This window comes from Camarhynchus parvulus, chromosome 1A (genome assembly GCF_901933205.1).
Source record: "Camarhynchus parvulus chromosome 1A, STF_HiC, whole genome shotgun sequence".
Classification (NCBI taxonomy): Eukaryota; Metazoa; Chordata; class Aves; order Passeriformes; family Thraupidae; genus Camarhynchus; species Camarhynchus parvulus.
The window spans coordinates 15818022-15836865 of NC_044586.1; the positions used below are offsets into that span (position 1 = coordinate 15818022).

General features: G+C 39.7%; 1 protein-coding gene across 1 annotated transcript in view; it reads right to left on the bottom strand.

Moving 5' to 3' along the window:
• The window catches only part of ABCC9 (ATP binding cassette subfamily C member 9), a 70499-nt gene that overhangs the window by 21752 nt on the left and 29903 nt on the right, over positions 1-18844 (bottom strand). The window contains exons 16-27 of the mRNA XM_030959611.1: positions 17503-17611; positions 16295-16405; positions 15694-15766; positions 13708-13813; positions 12121-12159; positions 6172-6273; positions 4717-4801; positions 4129-4209; positions 3070-3207; positions 2375-2500; positions 1656-1752; positions 478-725 (exon numbers count right to left, since the gene is read on the bottom strand). Coding sequence (XP_030815471.1) covers positions 478-725; positions 1656-1752; positions 2375-2500; positions 3070-3207; positions 4129-4209; positions 4717-4801; positions 6172-6273; positions 12121-12159; positions 13708-13813; positions 15694-15766; positions 16295-16405; positions 17503-17611 — 1315 coding nt within the window. The remainder of the gene's footprint in view (positions 1-477; positions 726-1655; positions 1753-2374; positions 2501-3069; positions 3208-4128; positions 4210-4716; positions 4802-6171; positions 6274-12120; positions 12160-13707; positions 13814-15693; positions 15767-16294; positions 16406-17502; positions 17612-18844) is intronic.

The window sequence follows — 18844 nt, forward strand, 5'->3', positions numbered from 1 at the left end:
GGTTATAGCACATTTAAGCCTTCTGAAAGTCTAGTAAGTGGATTCCATGAGATCTTGTACTTGAGTCAAATTTACAGCTATAAGCAGATTGTACTTTAGCAGAACAATTGAAGACTTCCATTAATATTTTTCTGGCAGGAAAAAAACTACTTGACAGCCAGTACTTAGGAAAGTGGGGTCATTGACTTAGAAGACCAGTTGTAAAATCCAGATGGAAAAGTTTAGTATAAGGCTCCTTACTTTGAAAGGTCAGATATTTTTCTACCCTCAAATATTCTTCTGTTTGAGTTCTGAATTGTCAAAATTATTGATAAAATTTGAATTGCCTTATTTTAACATTAAGAATCCATTCATCCTGTATAATAATCTACCTGTGATTTCAATCCAGCTGGCTTCTAGATGAAAAGCAGAACATTACTTTAGAACATGTTTTTTTTTTTCATTTTTTTCCTTGTCAGGCTTCAATATCTGGCTCACCTTCTCTTTGCTCTTATCCTCATCAGCATTCCTGGCTTCATTTGCATTGTCCATGGATGTCCATGTAGCAAGCCAGTAATCTATGGCCACAATAACTGAGTGTTTCAACAGCTTGGAGAAAATCATCAGAAAGAGTAAAAAAAATCCTCCAGAGGTTAGATATCTCCAACAGGTTTTCCATGGCATCTTTGTCCTGAGCCTCAAGACAGTTGACATGTTATCATCTTCATCTTCTTCCTCTTCCTCCTCTGTGACTCAGACATTTGATCAAGTTAGCATGGATTCAATAATAACTATACCTTGTTTTACTGGATTTGTTGGGCATTTTTTTCTTCTGCTTTGAATTTAAAGTCAAAATTCAATTTGTCATTTAAGAACAGCAAACACTTCAGACACATTTTCGTAAGACTTCCCCTGCTCTCTTTAGCTATTCTAGAGTTTGCCAGTCTTTGACTTGTCACAGTTTTGTTAAGAAAAAGTTTTTATAAACCAAGTCTTCACTATTTATTATTTGGAGCAGAGACCAGGCCTTTCCCAACCAGTTGATCAGTTTTTATTATACAGTCAGAAGAGCAATTTGGAAGATTTTAAAAACCCTCCAAACTTTTCCATCCAGACACTTCATCATCTGTTTGCATGAACAAGTTCAATTTTCCCTTCAGTCAATAGTACTAAAATAATAATTGATCGCATGCTATTGAAACACAAATGGTAGAAGATTTCTGCTGCGGAAAAAAATTTATTTCAGAGATGTATAAACATGAAATTTAATTTTTTTATTGCAGATAATAAGAATATATCTCTCACGGCCCTGCAGGAGGGAAATTTCCCCAAGGAAAGAAAATGTTCACATGCTCTTGACAGCTACCACATTTTTTTTCCTTTACAATTTTTAATGTTGTTGTACTTCTATCTCATCCCACAATAACTCCAGGCACTGTGAGTTAGCAAAGACATTAACTTGTTTTGATACATCCTTATCTCTGCATGATGTTTAGGGAAATATATGGAGAATCCCTTGAACAAGTCCTATTGCAAACAGGTCAAAATGTTGGACTTTCCACTATTATTACCAAGTGTCATCAATAGAGTTACACTTTGCTGCTAAGAACTGCCAGCTATTAAAGTGGAAAGGCAATGAAAAATGGTGTTAGAGAAAGTGAAATTGTAAAACAAACCTTCATCTTCATCTTCCAGTTGTGACTTGGATTCTCTGGGGTACATGGCCCTTCTAAGGGTTTTTCTCTCAAGAGTTGTCTGGTCAGCTTCCATATCCTGGAATAATTAGGTTATCATTATTATTATTATTATTTATTAATAATAGATTATATTAATTTAAAGGTCATTTATTAATTTGAGAGCTTAGCTGTTCAAAAATTGTAGTAGTACTTGCAGTAATCTCAAAGAGACTTTATATGGATCATTTAACTTACAGAATGGAAAAAACACAGTATTTTTCAATTTAAATTTCAGAGAATTCAACTTTGCCCACTTCTTTCCCTCTCTCTGTCATTCTTTCATTCCCTCTCTTCTGGAATGGAAAAAACTTTAAAAATAGTCTTTAGAGAATCCTAAATGTCCATGGCAATAACAGAATAAAAGGGTAAGAGATACCATAGGAAGCCTCTGGGTGCAACCCTTGCCACACCAAGGGATCAGTTGTGCATCACATTTCCAAGGGTTTCTTGGCTAGGATGTGCGTACAAACCATCCATGATGGATATAACACACACTTCCTGGACAATCTATTCCAGCCCCTAAAACTCCTTACAGGTCATGTGGTTTTGCCCTAAAGTCAAGTTGAAAATGTGCTTCAGACATGGTTTGGGTTTCTTTGAAATTGAATGACAAATATTTCTTTGCAGAAAAGTCATCCTTGCCTAAATGCTCTATTTACCTTTTCCAACTCTTGATCTTGGCGATTCATCAGAGTTTTCCAGTGTTCATATAGCTCAACATCCTTGTTTTGGATATCTTTTAGTGTCCCTTCTCTAAGCACCATTCCATCCTTCATTGCTATGATCTAGGGGAGAAAGCACCCAGCACTCAACAACACAGATACCATAATCACTGACCTGGATCCTACAAGATATGTCTCACCATTAGTGACAATACCATTATGCAAATTTCTGTCTTAATTTTATTCAATATTTTATTAATAACTTCTTAAGTTTGCTGTCTCAGCTCATAAACTGAAACTTGTATAAGTCATGCTTTCCTGCAATCAGACAGGAAAAAGCATTGAAAAGAAGGGATAGACAGTTGCATTCTCCAGGCCTTTTAATGAACAAAAAAACTCTACTCAAATAATGTAAAAATAAATAGTTCTTCCACTATAAAATCTGTGTTAGCTAAAGTGGCAGTTAGCCACATGGCATACAGAATTAAGGAGGGACTGTATTGCAGAGAAAAGCAATAATCCCATTAAATGTTATGGTGTTAACTTCAGGAATTGCCAAGACTGCTTAGAGTAGCAAGCCTCTGAATAAAATTTCAATTCTGATGGGAATTTTTCAATTTTTCAATAATATCCTGATGCCTGCTTCTGGCAATCATCCTTAGCAAATTTTCCCCTGGTACCTCTTCTCTTACCCAGTCAGCATGTGGCAGATATTGTAATTTATGTGTCACCAGAACAAGAGTCCTCTTGTCTTCTTGCAGAAACTTCAAAATTCCTTCCTGCATTAAGTGATCGCTTAAGTGAATGTCCAGCGCAGAGAATGGGTCATCCTGCAACCACATCAAATTGAAAAATATTAGAACAGGATACAAAAGTGAGGTTTATCCCTAAAAAAGTATTTTTAAAATAGGAAGCATCTGTCTTTACTGATGTTTCATCTCTCTCTAGTGACTATGGCCCAGTCAGAGGGCTGTGCTCCACTGAGCTGGAATCCACTGCTCTTCAGTTCAGAGCAATGGACTCAGCTTCATTTCTTGTGTCTGGCTGTGTGTAGTGCTGGTGCCTCACTAACAGAGTGCAGGAACACCAGAACTGAAATTTCCCATCCAAATTTGAAAATGTCAGGATCCAAAGCCAAACATGGGCCCAATTTTGGTGTGAAACTGGCACAGGAAAATTAAAGCAGAGTTAGCAACTCTTCTGATTTCCTCCAAACTAAACTACATACATGCTTGGTCTTTACAGTGAGTGTGGCTGGAAATAAGGCAACATTCAGATAAGGATATCAATATGTAAACATTTTTTCTTCAAGAAGTCTCTCCTTAATTTTGAAGAGGCTCAAACAGCCCTTTCATTAACCTCCTGAAATTCCTAATATGCCTTGAAAGTAATATCAGAGAAGGGAAAAGCTGTCCAACTCCACAGCACTCTGCAGGAGAGTGCTGAGCCCTCAGACTGTTCATGATGGTTCCTTATCAGTAATCCTGCTGATTTCTGTGGGACTCTGCTGATAGTAGGTCACCACTGAGAGCAAGAAGGAGTTAAGACAATCTGTTCCACTCTTCCAGCGTAAATCTGTGCAGAAATTCCCGCCTTCATCGGTCTCCCAGGATGTTTTGACGCTGCCTCTCTATAGTTTGGTTTTGGAGTTGAATGGAAGTCCCCATAGGTCTTTTAAATATAAACTAAATATATGGAATTACGGTTTTTTACTAACTTTGCGTGCTCCATGTGAAAAAGAAAAATCTTACCAAGAAGACAATGTTGGTGTTCTGGTAGAGCGCTCGAGCTACACAGATTCTCTGTCGTTGGCCTCCACTTAAATTAATCCCCTAATGATTCAAATGGATCAGAAATAGGCATCTTTGAATAAACATTATGACAGGCCTTTGGAAATGTGATTTTTTTACAATTATAGGATTTATAGTAAATAAAAAACGTCATTAAAATGCTAATTCTATTGATAAACAAGCATAGTCCTCATATAATGTCAGAAGAAAAGTTGTTATTCATGCATAAGTGTAAATTATGAAAAGCTGCTCTGAGCACAAGTAGGCTTTTTAAATTGAAAATGTAACCAATACCAGCATCAAATTCTGCAAGCAAAATATGGGAGACTTTGGTCAAGAAATCCCATTTGAGAAATAGCTGAAGAAGCTGAAGAGATTTCAACTTTTTTGGGTAGTAACCCTTGGTGAATTACAATTATTTACCAGTCTGGCAGCCCAATACAGACTAGAACTGTCTGAGTGACATCAGGATGTCATCAGTGTCATCAGAAGACATGTATCTTCTTAATACAAAGGCCAAGCAGAGACTAAAGCATTCACATTATTTACCCTTTCTCCAATTTCTGTCTGGTCACCAAATGGCAGTAAGTCAATGTCAGGCTGCAGAGAACAGGCATCTGTAACAGCCTTGTACCTGGAAAAACAACGTGGTCATTGCAATTGTTTACCCAGCCACTCACTGCTAACACAAAAACCTCCAGGTAGATGTCACCACGAAGCTTTTATTGCTCTGTGATGGCTGGATAATTGTTAAAATAAGTAGGGCAAAATGATTATTGAGAAATAATCCTAGAGCATTGTAAATGAAACATTGTAAAAAAATTACATCTTTATGAGAAGCCTTTATTGGCAAGACTGTTTTTAATTATGTAAATTATTGAATACATTCCTCCCTATCATGGAGTTGTTTTGTTGGACTCCAGAGCGTTTGAAGACATTTTCCATTGAGCTTTTATTCTTCCCCCTTTAAATGCCTCTTCATTTTCTTTGGAGTGATGTTACAGGACAAAGGATCCTTACAGTGCTTCTGGTCATACCAGAACCAGCAAAACCACTTGCAAAATTTCGAAATTTTTTTGATGAGATTTCTGGTCTGTAGCAGGTGATCTGCTGATGAGCAGCTGAGATCAGACTATATGAGTGATGAAATTCAGCCTTGCCCCTTTGCAGCTAGTGAAACAAGCTGATGGATGCAGTGGCTGAAGAATCTGGTCCCTGAAATGTTGGTGCTTTTCTGGATTTTGAGGCATTTGGTCATGGTTAGGTTTTATCAAGCCAGAATGGAGTCATACATCTTAACACAACACAGACTGAGAGCAACTGGGTGTATTTTCAGTAACCGAAAACAGAGAGAGTGTTGCCTTTGAAAACTCAGCAATTTGTTTTCCTTAAGTCCAGTCACTTTTACCACATTTGTTAATTGACCTTTTAGAAGGCTGGAAGAAGCAGGTGCTGGGTAGGCACAATAGAAGCTGTGCACCTCAGCTTTCACACTTCCTTCTCCTGTATTTCTAAAGGAAGAATTAAGGCCATTCCCTGGAGGCACCCCATCTCCATAAATGCTGTTTTTGGAAAGTGGCTGCTCCAGTAACTTGATCACAGCAGGATTAGCACATAAACTCAGTGGAAACATGCCTAGAATCCCTGTTTCCAGAGTCCTTTGGCAACCTTGGGCTCCATGAAACAAAAGACAATTACATAAGTAGTCTCCAGAGATGGGATTCTTCTCACCTTGGAAATGACACATACGGCTTCAGCTGTATTCTATGGAGAGCCACTGCCACTGTGGGATTTCTCACAAACATCTTGGACATGTGCTCTGGTTAGAGGAGCATCCTGGCTTAAACCAGAAACCTTCCTCTGAGTCAGGTCAGCTAAATCCACCACAGGTTTAGCATGCACTGATTGATATTTTCCAGAATCTACAAACATCCTCCAGAAGATGCCAAAAAGCCCTCTTTAAAAGGAGCTGCCAGGTGTTTTTGCAAGGAGGTGGATATTTACCTCTGCTTATTAAAGGGGCTGCCAAAGATGATGTTCTCCTCCACGGTGGCATTGAGCAGCCACGGCTTCTGAGCTGCATAAGCCACGGAGTACCTGTTCCTACTGCAGACAGACATAGAGCTTTAGTAAGAAACAAAGCCCTCACACTATAGAATGTCTGATAATCAGGTTTTTTAAAGTTAATTTCATGAATGTGCATTCAGAAAAACACAGGGAAATGCATGAGCAAAACAAAAAGAAGGGAAGAGTTTTAAATTCAATGCTTTTGTTAGAACATCACCCACTCTCTCCCCTGATGGCAAAATCTACACTCTGGGTTGCATTCTATTCTACTATAAAAGGCTGGTACCTACCTCAATCTAGTAATTGCAATTCAAATCCAAAAGCAAATTGCAAATTATACTAGAAATATTAAATTCCCACGGGAATAGTTATTTGGCATTATTTTCTCTTAACATGAAAACACGAAGGGAAAAGGCACTGTTCAAATGGCATTGGCACACTTGCTGCTTTCTGAAGTGTGAGATTATTTTATGTGGCCACACATATAAATACTTTTTTCTCAGTGAATACTTTTTTCCCTTTCAGTTTATTAGATCCTCTATGATATTGGAAAAGAGGGCAGTTTAATACAGATTGGGAAGAAATCACAGGGAGCCTCCCAAGGATTTATTAGACATACCTTAAATGTGTCTAAATGCCTATTGACATTTGTCAATAGGGGCATGAATGTTCTTTACTTCTGTCTGTTTTTCTAAGGTACAGCAGCAAAAATGGTCATATAATTTCAGAAATTTTTCTGAGATGCCCAAGGTGATGTGAGGAAGGAGGTGTGAACTGGCACCAGCTCATGGATCTGAACACTTAGAGAATCATGGAACGGCCTGTGTTGGAAGGGACCTTAAAGATCATCTTGTTCCAACCCCTTTCATGGGCTGGGACACCTTCCACTAGCCCAGCTTGCTCAGATCTCCATCCAACCTGGCCTTGAACACTTCCAGGGATGGGGCAGCCACAGTTTCCAGGGATGGGGCTGCCACAGCTTCTGAGCAGTCTGTATCAGGGCCTCACTACACATTCAATAAAGAATTTTTTTCTAATATCCAATCTAAATCTGCTCTCTGTCAGTGTGAAGCCATTTCCCTTGTCCTGTCACTCCAGGCCCTTGTAAAGAGTCTCTCTCCATCTTTTCTTTAGGCTTCATACTGGTTCTGGAAGGCCACAATGAGGTTCCTTTGCTTTGTCTCTTTGATGGTATTGCTTCCACCCAAACATTTGCTTAGCTTTACTTGTAAACATGTAGGATTTACTATTGAGAGAGGGGTGCTAAGGCAGGAGAAACAGCTGGTTAGAAGCTGTCAGCAATATCCCAAAACTTCCAGGAGTTTTAGCTGTTCATATGCGCTTGTATGAAATACGTCCTCAAGATTATGGGGCAGCAAACCATGGTGTGGCTCCAAACCACAGCTCTGTGTGCCACTACCTCTCTCTCATTTATGACATACTTTTAGTGGAGCTTGTCTTTCTTTTAAACCTGGAGCCAGGGGTGGAGTCCCTGCTTGGCTTCAGCTGGAGCTGAGCTGGCTCCCTTTGTGCCCTGCTCCATCCCATGCCAGGTTAGGCACCATGGGGCACCCAGTGCTGGGCAGAAAACTCAAGAACATGTGGGAGGAGACACCTAATGGTGCCTCATACCTAGAGATTCTGCCTTGCATAGCAAGGAGCACACTGAACTCACACTGTGGTCAGATGGGAGCTGAGCATCTTTCAGACAAGAGACAGAGGTAGTGATTCACTGGCTGGAGAAGTGTGGGATCCACTGGATTTGCACAGTCTATGAATTAATCCCACAGGAAACAATTATCAACATGGTAAGGAAACAGGGAGATGGCTTAAGAGCACAAAGATGAGGATTTGGGGAAATTCTGAAGAAATTAATGATTGTTTTATGATACACTAGAAAAGAAATAATACCTTCTGGATGCTTCAAAAGAAGGTTCAGTTTCATTTACACTGTAAGTTATGGTAAATGACATTTAGTAAGCAGGAAATATAAAGAATAACATTTTGTGCTAGTTTTACACACAGTGAACCTGGAGTTAATGACATACTTTAAAACTCATCATAAGTCTGGGTTTTTATGCTCTTAAAGGGAAAACAAACAAGGTCTAAGCAAAACCATAATACTTCTTGAAATGTGACAGTTTCGTATCTACAAGGCATAGTGGCTGAACAGGCAAATTATGTTGTTAGAAAATGTATTTAAAATTAAAATTGTATCATAAAACCTATTAAAAATTAAAATATTAATATTGCATGGCAAGCAGTAAGTTAGCTTCTCCACACAGTTCTGCCAGGGGCCTGCAGAAGTTGATAACTGATGCCAAATTTCCCCTGGAATAAAGATGAGTTTTGCAGCAACACTGTAGGATCAGAACAGATTTTGAATCTCTTTGTAGCACGAAGGCTGCATAAAGCTGTGCACAGCCCTACAACATGTAGGTTTTCCTTGTCATCCTCCACTTCTTAAGGATCATATTCTCAAGAAATACATTCTGAAGAACATTCAAATATTGGCAATGACATGAATGATTTTGCAGTTGCCTCTTTTTGTTAATTGACTTTTTAACTGTGCCAAGAGCCTGGAATGGCAGGCAAAGTTGTTTTGGACCAGCAATGATGCTCATTCCAGGCATGGGGATGCATCACTGCAAAGTGCAAAACCTAAAAGAGATTATACCAGGCAAATAGAAACAGGCATTGGAAGGGGGTAGAAAACTCATGCTAGAACATTATTTTCCTGGCTTTAAATAAAAAGCCATGAACAAATAAATCCTCTTCTCTCAGGCCTATGAATACTCCAGATGAAATACTTTTATGTTGAGACAGAAATGACTGCTTGACTGCTGGGATACCAGCAAATGCAGCTGCAATCATTAGCAGGCTATCCAAGACTAGAAAGAGCATAAAAATTCTAATAGCAAGCAGGGTCCTTGGAATGCCAGACTCGTGGATTAAGCATCTTCCCAAAATGTCAGAACTGAGACATGTTGTTTTCTGTGCTGCACAGGAGCTTTCTGAGGACTTGGATAATTCAGCCCTCCTAAAATGCACAGTCTGTGTTTTCTTCATGCACCAATTCCCAGAAAATGTGCTGCATCAGAGTACCTGAGACATAAGTCTCAGAAGTGTCAGAGAGCCACACACAGAGGCTCAAAACAGACAGTCCCTCACTAAAACTTGGTCTCTCATTCAGCACAAGCTTCCTGACTTCCTTACAATGGAAAAAAAGTCACAAGAAAGCAAAAGATGAAATCTAAGAAGAGATTGAAAAGGGACTGGAAATTAGTTGAAGGCAAACAAGAAGAAGAAACCCTAAACTTGCTCTGTTCAAGACCTCCAAACTTCTATTAGGAGAGCATTGCAGTGATAAAGAGAAAATGCTTTCAGGTATAAGTTTGGGAGCACCTTCTGAACTGCAAGTCAACAAAAACTGGGCACAAGCCTTGCAAGACTCCTTGCAATTCCATGCCAGATTTAATCTGCTTGCCATGATAACCAAACAGACTTTCTCAATGGGTAAGGACTAATTTTAGGAGCTCTGTCTCTTAAACACTTTTTCCTTGGTTAGAAATTTCATTCCCAGCTTAGCTTGACAAATAGACTTTGATTCTCCGAAATTATGAATGAGATTTCTGTGAGAATCCACATTTACCAATAATCCCATGAATAAACACAGAGAAGACCTTTAGTGAGCTGGGACTTTCACAAACAAGGGGATTGAGTATTTGGGTTTATACTTAATACCCTGCTGAATCTGAGAGAGTGATGTGATTGCAGGGCATGGGAGTGGGCTGAAATTGAAGCTCCTGAGATTTCTAAAAAGGGTATTTTATTTGCCTGAGGGGATTAGCATTTATTTCCTCTAGTTCATTTATTTATTGTAATGTGGCTATTTATACTGATTTTTAGCTGTACTATAAAATATGCATATTGCCCATAATGGGGTGTGGTAAGTTCAAGTCTGAAATGGTAGGAAGGCCAAACTAATCAGTCATTTTTATAGGATTTTGAATATATAAGATGAAAAAACAAACAAACAACAACAAGAAAAAAAATCAATTGAAATCAAGGTTTTAGGAAAAGTAAAAAAAGACCTCTTGTTGAGGTTTAGACACTTTTATGGTAACTCATAATATTTTAAAACAGACTAAAGCATGTCTGAGCAGGCCCTGATTCCCTCATTCTACAAAGTAATGAGGGAGGAGAAGGAAGATGCACAAAATCTCTGGGACACCCCTGTAGCCACAGAATGAACCATTTCCTCTGCTAATATAAGCAGGAAATTGAGGCAAGATGAGGACCAAGCATCTACAGAAATTCCATACAGGAGTTTCGAGAAATTTAGACCTGTGCCTGCAACCAGAACTGGTAGTTCTGCTGGTTTTGGCCACTGACTTTTGTATGATGATTTTTTTATCCCTCCAGTGATCATTATGCCCTTCAGTGCTTTCAGTGAGCTCCTGTGGTTGTAATCTTTGGGTGAGTGTTGCTCTTGGCAATATTTCTGAGGGGAGCACTGACTTTTCCTAATATTTGTCACATCCTTCTGAATAATTGAGGACAAAACAGGCCATTTTTGAGGCTCTATTTAACAGTTCTTGTGTTTCCTGAGCTTTTCAATTAGTATACAACAAGCTGTTTGCACAGAAACCATTTCAATGCAAAAAAAAACATGTAGCAAGTGACAGTTTCCACTTAGCCCCTATTGGCTTGGCAGTCTGAGAAGATTGTTTGGCTTGATGTGCATGAGGGGAATACCTGTTGTAGTAATCTCCATGGAACTAGGGAAAGCACCATGGAGAATTGAAAATAGGAATGCTGAGACAGCAACATAATTTCCTGTCTCCCTGACCCCCGCCCCAAAGCTTATCCCTGTAACCCTATAGGCCATGTTACTTTAACCCTTACTATTGGTCAAATCTGGATTCCCCCTAACCCTATAAAAGAGGCATTCTTTAGCCCATTCGAGAGAAGAGCTGTCGCTGGACCCTTCGCAGATCCCCTCAATAAAACCATCTCTGCGGAACCCCAGAACACCTCCTTCTCCTCTCTCTCTGCTGTCTGCTGCAGCCTAAGCCAAGGGCAAACTTACCTAGCAAGCAAGAGCTGAAATCCTAAGAGCTTGCAATCACCATCACTACTGAGCTTGCTAAGGGAGTTAGCCTGCGGCATTGGCCTCAAGCTAGCCTGGCTCTCGGGCACCCTGTGTCCCTGGGGACTGGACTCCTGAGCTATCTTGCACTGCTTGGTAATAAGGCCAGAACAGAGGCTTTATTAACCTGTCTCTGCATGATTCTCGCAAATTATTAAGAAATAACTTATTAATAAATAACTCTCATCTGAAATAGGCTTGGCTGAATGACTACACTCAGCCCCATGCACCAATGTCTAACAAGCCTCTCAAGCTGATTGCTCTCTAGGAAAACAAAAACCAAGCTCCATGTCTAAGGATGTCACATTTCTCGGCCACGTCTCATATAAGTGGGAAAAACTAAGACCCAGCCCATAAGATTTGCCCTGGCCAAGATCTTTTACAGAAAGATACATGGCCATGCTTTATTTCCCTGGGATGCCAAGGCAGTGACAACCCTGGCAGCAGGACACACAGCTCTCACAGCAGTCAGCCTCCACAGCAACAGGGCATTTGAATCCCAGTGATGCCTTGCAGGATTGTCCCAATACAACTGGGGCTGCAATCTTATCCATGCTTACAATTACTGTGTTGTTACAGCTGAATTTGTAAAGGAATTCACCTAGCCTGCATTTCATCCCTGGATCAGTAGCTGCGTTAGTCATGCATGGAGAATCACATGGAAAGGGACTTAAAAGAGTAAATAGAACCTTTATTAAGGTTTTACAAAATACAGGAGCCACTTAGTTAAATACCTGAAGTCTCCTTCTGTATTCATCTGTCTGCCAGGCAGTCTGAAATTACCAGCAAAATATAACCATGTTTGCATCAGCTATATCACAATTATAGTGTACAAGGAAAAAAATCTGAGGTGTTGGCTAGAACCTGAGTTTCTTGATGTTGTGGTGATGTACAGGCTGTTAATCAACTGACAGCATAATTCTATCTCTTGAGCAATATTAAACTTAGTTTTTTTCACAATTCATAATTACAAAACATTTCATAAGCTGTATCTATTATGTTTCTCATTTTTCTAATCTTTCCAAGGTTCCATATCTTTATCTAGGAAAAATCTGAGTCTTTCTCAAATACTTCTTTCAAAACAATTGTGAGAATCATTTCAAGGTACATTCTACTTATTCCTTTTATTTTTTTTTTAATTACTGAGAAAAGCAATGTCTGATTATGGTATAAAAACCTTCATTGCATGTCTCAAAGAAATTAACTGGGGTAGGTCACATCTTCTTCTTCCTTCAAAGCCTAAATTCATATGTAATTAAACTAAATTTAGTGTAGCCTTGGCTTCAACTGTACCTGCTACTCCAGTGAGATCATATGTTTAGAATAGCAGAAAGTGAAGAATACCTAGAGAGCAAAAATGCCATGGATACTATCACAGGAAAAGCAAAAAAAAATCCAGTTTACAACATTGCTGTAAGAAAAATATGACAAAGGATGTTACAAGTCAAGGGATGGGGCAACAAAATATTTGTCTCTGTGACAAAATTCCCTCTTTTCTCAGCAAAAAGATAATTGAGAGGAGTTTGGCTTGATAGTTTTAAAGAAACAGAACTGATCTTTAAAACCAAAGAACAAGTCTTGGGGTTACAGCACTTCACTTCCACTGTCGCTGCCCTGCCAAGGCTTGAGGAGTGCTTGCTGCCCCACTTCATTTTTCTGGGAAGTTCTCATTCACTGGTTCTGAATCCAAGGCCTGACCTCATGGGCAGTTCTCCTTTCAGAAACAGCTTTTGCCCAGCCTTTACTTTTAAGGTGTTTGGTGTGCTCAGGCTGCTTTTTGAGTTTATTACTGTGAAGAATGACACTGTTCCATAGGTGAGGCTTGGGTGGGTACCAGGGAAGGAGAAAAGCATTGCTCACAGGTAATTTTTTTTTCTGCCAGCAGTAGCTGCAGCTGTAAGTGGAAATGCATCCTTTCTGTTAGGCTGGCACCCCACAGATCCCACTGGGCTGTAGAAGCTCCACACTTTCACTGGTGGGTACAGGAACAATATGACAATGCTGCCCTTCAATTATAGTGAGTACTGAAGTCTATTTGATAAAAGGAATAGCCTATGCTTTCTATCCAGGTCATTTGCTAGGCCAGTATATTAGATATTAATCACCAGACTAGCCTCTTTCCCTTCCTGAGGCACCCTGCTCTGCACATGATAAAACAGTGAAAAATATCTCCTGAGTTTGCAGGTGATGCATTCCAGAGAGGATCTGGGTGATGGTAATCACTCAACATGCAGTTCTGAGGCATAAAGTTTACATTTCTCACAGCAAGTCTCAGCCTCCTCCTTAAATGAATACAGCAATTAATAGCTATACAAACATACTTGCTCCAGTGAACTTTTCCCTCCAGGGTCTGCATCTCTCCCAGTATAGCAAGCAGAAGTGAAGACTTGCCACAGCCAACTTGGCCCACAATCATTGTCATTTGACCTATGATAATTGGAAAAACAACAAAAGACTTTTTAAAAAGAAAAAAAAAACAAAAAAGCAACACCAGTTATACTGTAGTTCACAAGGCCCAGCTAGATTCAGCTCTAGAGCACTCAAAGTCATTAAATAATTTTTTTAGCATCCACTACTTAATGGGCAATATTGCACATATTCATCTATGGGAACATTAATGGACTGCAGTAACACACTAATCTCCAAAGGAATGAGACTTTTGCTCTTACCTATATTAACATTTGTTTTATGGAACTTATGAAAATTATTTAGGGTCAAATTATATATGGTGGGGAGTGATTTTTCAGCCTGGAGTTCCATGAAAATTTGGACCAATTAAATAAATTAACTGACATGAATTTGGGCCAATCTAATAAATAAACTGAAAGAAGACCCATTGCTCTTCTCTGCTTTGCTGTACTTCCCCTTCCTCCCACAGAGACACTTTCCTACCTCCAGTCCTACTCTGCACTGACAATGGTGCTTCCCAGATCTTCCTGTACACTGATTGAACTCACTAATTGTGCTGGCCAGTGCATTTCAGAGATTCACAGAATGTTTGGGTTGGAAGGAACCTTACAGATCACCTCATTCCACTCCCCTGCCATGGGCAGGGACACCTTCCACTAGCCCAGCTTGCTCAGAGCCCCATCCTGCCTGGCCTGGAACACTTCCAGGGACGGGGCAGCCACAGCTGCTCTGGGCAACCTGTGCCAGGGCCTCACCACCCTCACAGGGAACAATTCCTTCCTCATAGCCAATCTAAACCTTTTCTTTGACAGTGTGAAGCCATTGCCCCTAGTCCTGTCACTCCAGGCCCTAGTCTCTCTCCATCTTTCCTGTGTGTTCCCTTTAGGTACTGGAAATTTTCCAGTTAAGCTTCTCTCCAGTTGGGAGCCAAGGGTCTTATTCCTTCCAAAGGAGGCAAACTCTGGCTCACCCAGCCTGTGAACCCATGGCCTCAGACTGTAAACTCCTGGAGCACAGACATTCTGCTGGTGACACTTAATGCTACATGGAAACAAATCATACAGGCTTGGGGATTACTAAATCACCATGTGACAGCAACCTAAAGTAATATTCAAGTAATATTCTATTTTAAAACAAAGCCCTTGATAGGAGATCAAAATAGAGCATAAGACTATTTATTAACATGAAATGCCAGAAGTTGGTGTTATGAATATTACAGCATTATCAACAACAACAAAAATGATTTTGTTATTATTATTCATAATAAAAATATTAGTTGCTACTTTTCACACTTGCTATGCAAGTATTCCAAAACAAACCAGCATTTTGTAAACCTGTGGAATCCCAGGCCAAAGACATTGAGGATGCAAGGAATTACAGGAACTGAGCTTGATAAAGAGGAATTCACTAATAAACAAAATAATTAAGGATTTCTTGACAGAAAAACTCCATCTTCTGAATGAAAATAGTTGTGAACTGGAAGACTGTAATGTTGATACATGGCAGGAAAAGTATAACATATAAGAGTATTGCTGAAAATAACACTGAGTTAGATGTATCCTTGGTTTGAATGAGTCTAGAGTTCTTCTTCTTTATTTTTTATTCCATTTCTCTATTAAAAATAATAATTATATTTTTTCAACCATTTTTTCATGTTTATTCTAACTCTTGACTTCGTTTGTGCTACATAAACTATATAGATATATAAAAGCCACAAAGTTTATCTAATGATATTATTACATAACAATACAGCTCATGACCTTGTATACGCTTTAAACTCTATTTTTTTCTTATGAAATTCTAAATGTGTACCTTTGTGCATTTCAAAACATCAAGAAGTGGAATTAATAACAATTTGACATTATATATTTCACGTTTAAGGTGTGCTTTCATCCTACCTGTTGGAATTCTAATGTTTATGTTGGACAGTGTAGCTAAACCACTTCCCCATGAAAAGTATCCATTGGTCACCTACAAAACAGTTACCACAAATCAGATATTTAAACACAGGAGAGGAAAAATTAGAATGATTAATTTAGACTTAAAATACCTTCATAAAATAAATCTGTGATTTATGAACACAATGTGGTATGGTTGTACACACAGAGACAAAAGCATGCTAAGTTTGTAAAGATTGCCAAACCTCAAAAAATTATGCGTAAGAAAAGATAAATACACAAATGTACATAATGTGTGTAAGACAAGAAAGGAATTATCTTGAGCTGAGCTCTATTTACCAAATACTTTCATTCTGTCAAATATGAGACTAAAGACTCGGATATCAGATTCATGATACTCTTTGTTTCCTGAGAAGACATGAAATAACTGTAAAAACTGGTCTGAAGCTCACTCTTCTCACTGTAAATTTGGCTAGAGTGCTAACTTATTTAAGGGCTTTCTCTTGCCATTTGAAGTAACAGCAGCACTTGGGCACCATCAGGTGCTGTTGCAGGAGGATCTGCTCCTTATTTTCATGAGGGAAAACATTTTCCAAACCACCTTAATGGCCACATCATCGATCTCCACGGGCCGTGTCTGCTTCCTGGCTGGCTGCTCATAGCTCTCGAGCTGATACCTCAGGGGTTGCCTCCTGTTGATGGCCTTGGTGTGCTGCACAGAGAGAAGTGAAAACAGGAGAGAAGTTGGAATCCTCATGAGAAGACAGCATTTGGTGCCCTGTAAAGCAAATAATCCATTCCCTTTCCTACCACCATTCCAGCTCAGGAGAAGCAGCCAGTGCTTTTCAATATGTGATAATACAGATACAACACTGTCATGCACACATTTTACATGTTTTAAACACCCTTAGCCGAATCACAGAAAATATTGGGATTTTTGCTTCCCATGCATAACCATCCCAAATTTCGTCTCTACCATCCCTCTCCAACCCTCTCCCCATCATCTACAGTTTCTATAGGACTAAGCAAAAGGTGGAGAGGACAAATAAAATAAAAGCTGAAACAATCTCATTTTTGTTTCTTTTATTATCATTGTCAGCCCAGAAAAACAAGAAAGATGTTGTTTCAGGTTGGCAAGCTAAAATAAGATTTATTTTGTGCTAATCCTTTCTTTCTGTTTCTGTCTTCAAGTTTCAGTCACATTTCAAGTTGTACAGTCAGTTTGAATCTGTTGAAATATATAGCTTTAGAAAAATGTCAAAATGAAAAAACACCTTTTCCCAAATCATCTTCATTTTTTGTCTTCAAATTTTACTCAAATCAACTCTATGTTTAGTACTCCAGAAATAGCATTTTGGAATTAATTCCTATTTCACAAAGTTTGGTGTTGTTTTTTTCCACCTTTAATTCTGAATTTCCCAAAGCAAGAATTGTTCCTCCCTAAGGATGCCCAGTACATGATGGATTGTATGGGCAACAGACAGTAGAAACCACAAAATATCCTCCTGGGCCTTCTATAAAAACAAAGAAGGTTGAATTTTAGTAATATTTAAATATGTTGGTGTATCATGGTTGGTTTAGGTTGCTTTTTTTTTTTTACTACTGACACTTCAGCAATGCTTAAGTGTGTTTGGGGACCCTTCATATCACAAAAACACACAGATTAGGACATAAAAGAGGCAAAATTGGTCAATATTAGAGCTAGGCTAGGAATAAAACCTCCCAGGCTCTGTCAGCTTGGCCACTGGCCTTGTATGGGGCTATATGGCCTCTCTGCTTTGAAATTCAGTGTCATAAAGCAGAACTTACAAGTCCTGTGTGCTTCTTACAGGATTCATAAGGTACAGAGCTGTCCCCCCCTCTCCAGCTGTCATCTCCAATCTCATCACTCAGGAGAAACTCATTCAGCTTCTGTACACTTGAAAGAAAACAGAGGACAGCGAGTTACATAAACCCAGGTTTCCACGAATACATTTCCTTTTTTGTGCAGTCACGCCAGCAGGATTTATCAGAAATGTTCCATAAGAAGTTCATGGGATACTTTCATCTGCCACTCTGATGGCAAATTAAGATTTATGTGTGTGGAAGGACAGATGAAAATAATTAAGCATTGTACTGGTAGCTGGGAATGAAGAGCAGAGCAAGTCATGAGGGTGCCAAGGAAAGCTCCGTGGGAATGGTTTCCCTCTTGGCAGGCTTATCTCTTCTGTGCCTTTCTCAGGCCATTGCAGTCAGGGTGCAGAAATAAGTCATTCACCCACCTCCATCCTCTGGAAATGCCAGGGCAGTGGGTGCATCCTGACACAGCTTTTGCATCATATAAAAAAGACATTAAAGTTATTAGACACTGTCTAAAGCAGGTCATGAGGATGGTGAAGGGTCTGGAGGGAAAACCATATGAGGAACAGCTGAGGACACCTTGCTTGTTCAGCCTGAAGAAGAGACTAAGGAGAGACCTCGCAACAATTGTGCAGTTTTCTCACCAGGGGAAGGGAAGGGGAAAGTTCTGCAGTTTCTTCATGATGGGAAGTGAAGAGGCAACTACCAATCTCTTCTCTCTGTGACCAGTGACAGGACTCAAGGAAACAGCATGAAGCTGTGTTAGGGAGGTTTAGGTTGGATATCAGGAAAAATTTATTCACCCAGAGGGTGTTCAGGCACTGGAACAGGCTCTCCAGGGAAGTGGTCACAGCTGCAAGGCTGACAGAGTGCAGGAAGCATTTGAATACTGCTCCGAGGCACAGGGTGGGATTCCTGGGGTGTTCTGTGCGGGGCCAGGAGCTGGACTCAATGATCCTGGTGTGTCCCTTCCATCTCAGCATATTCTGGGATTCCATAGTTCTAGGCACAGCATGCACACAGGGGCTGGGTACTGCACACCTCAGCACAGCCATGGCCAGCCCTGGAGACACACAGTGACTCTTTGCTTAGCTCTTAAAATTGACTACTGGGAAACACAGCACACTAGTTCAATTCATTCTTCATCACAGGGGGATTTGATCCTCTCTTTCTGTTCCCCTTCCTTTCGGAGTGCTGTAAGCACCCGGGTCTTTATCATTCCAGGGAAGGGATGAACAAAATCACACACCACTCATGGTGAAGTTATTACCTTGCAAAAACTAAAATTAAGGTGCATTGGGCCAGAGACTGA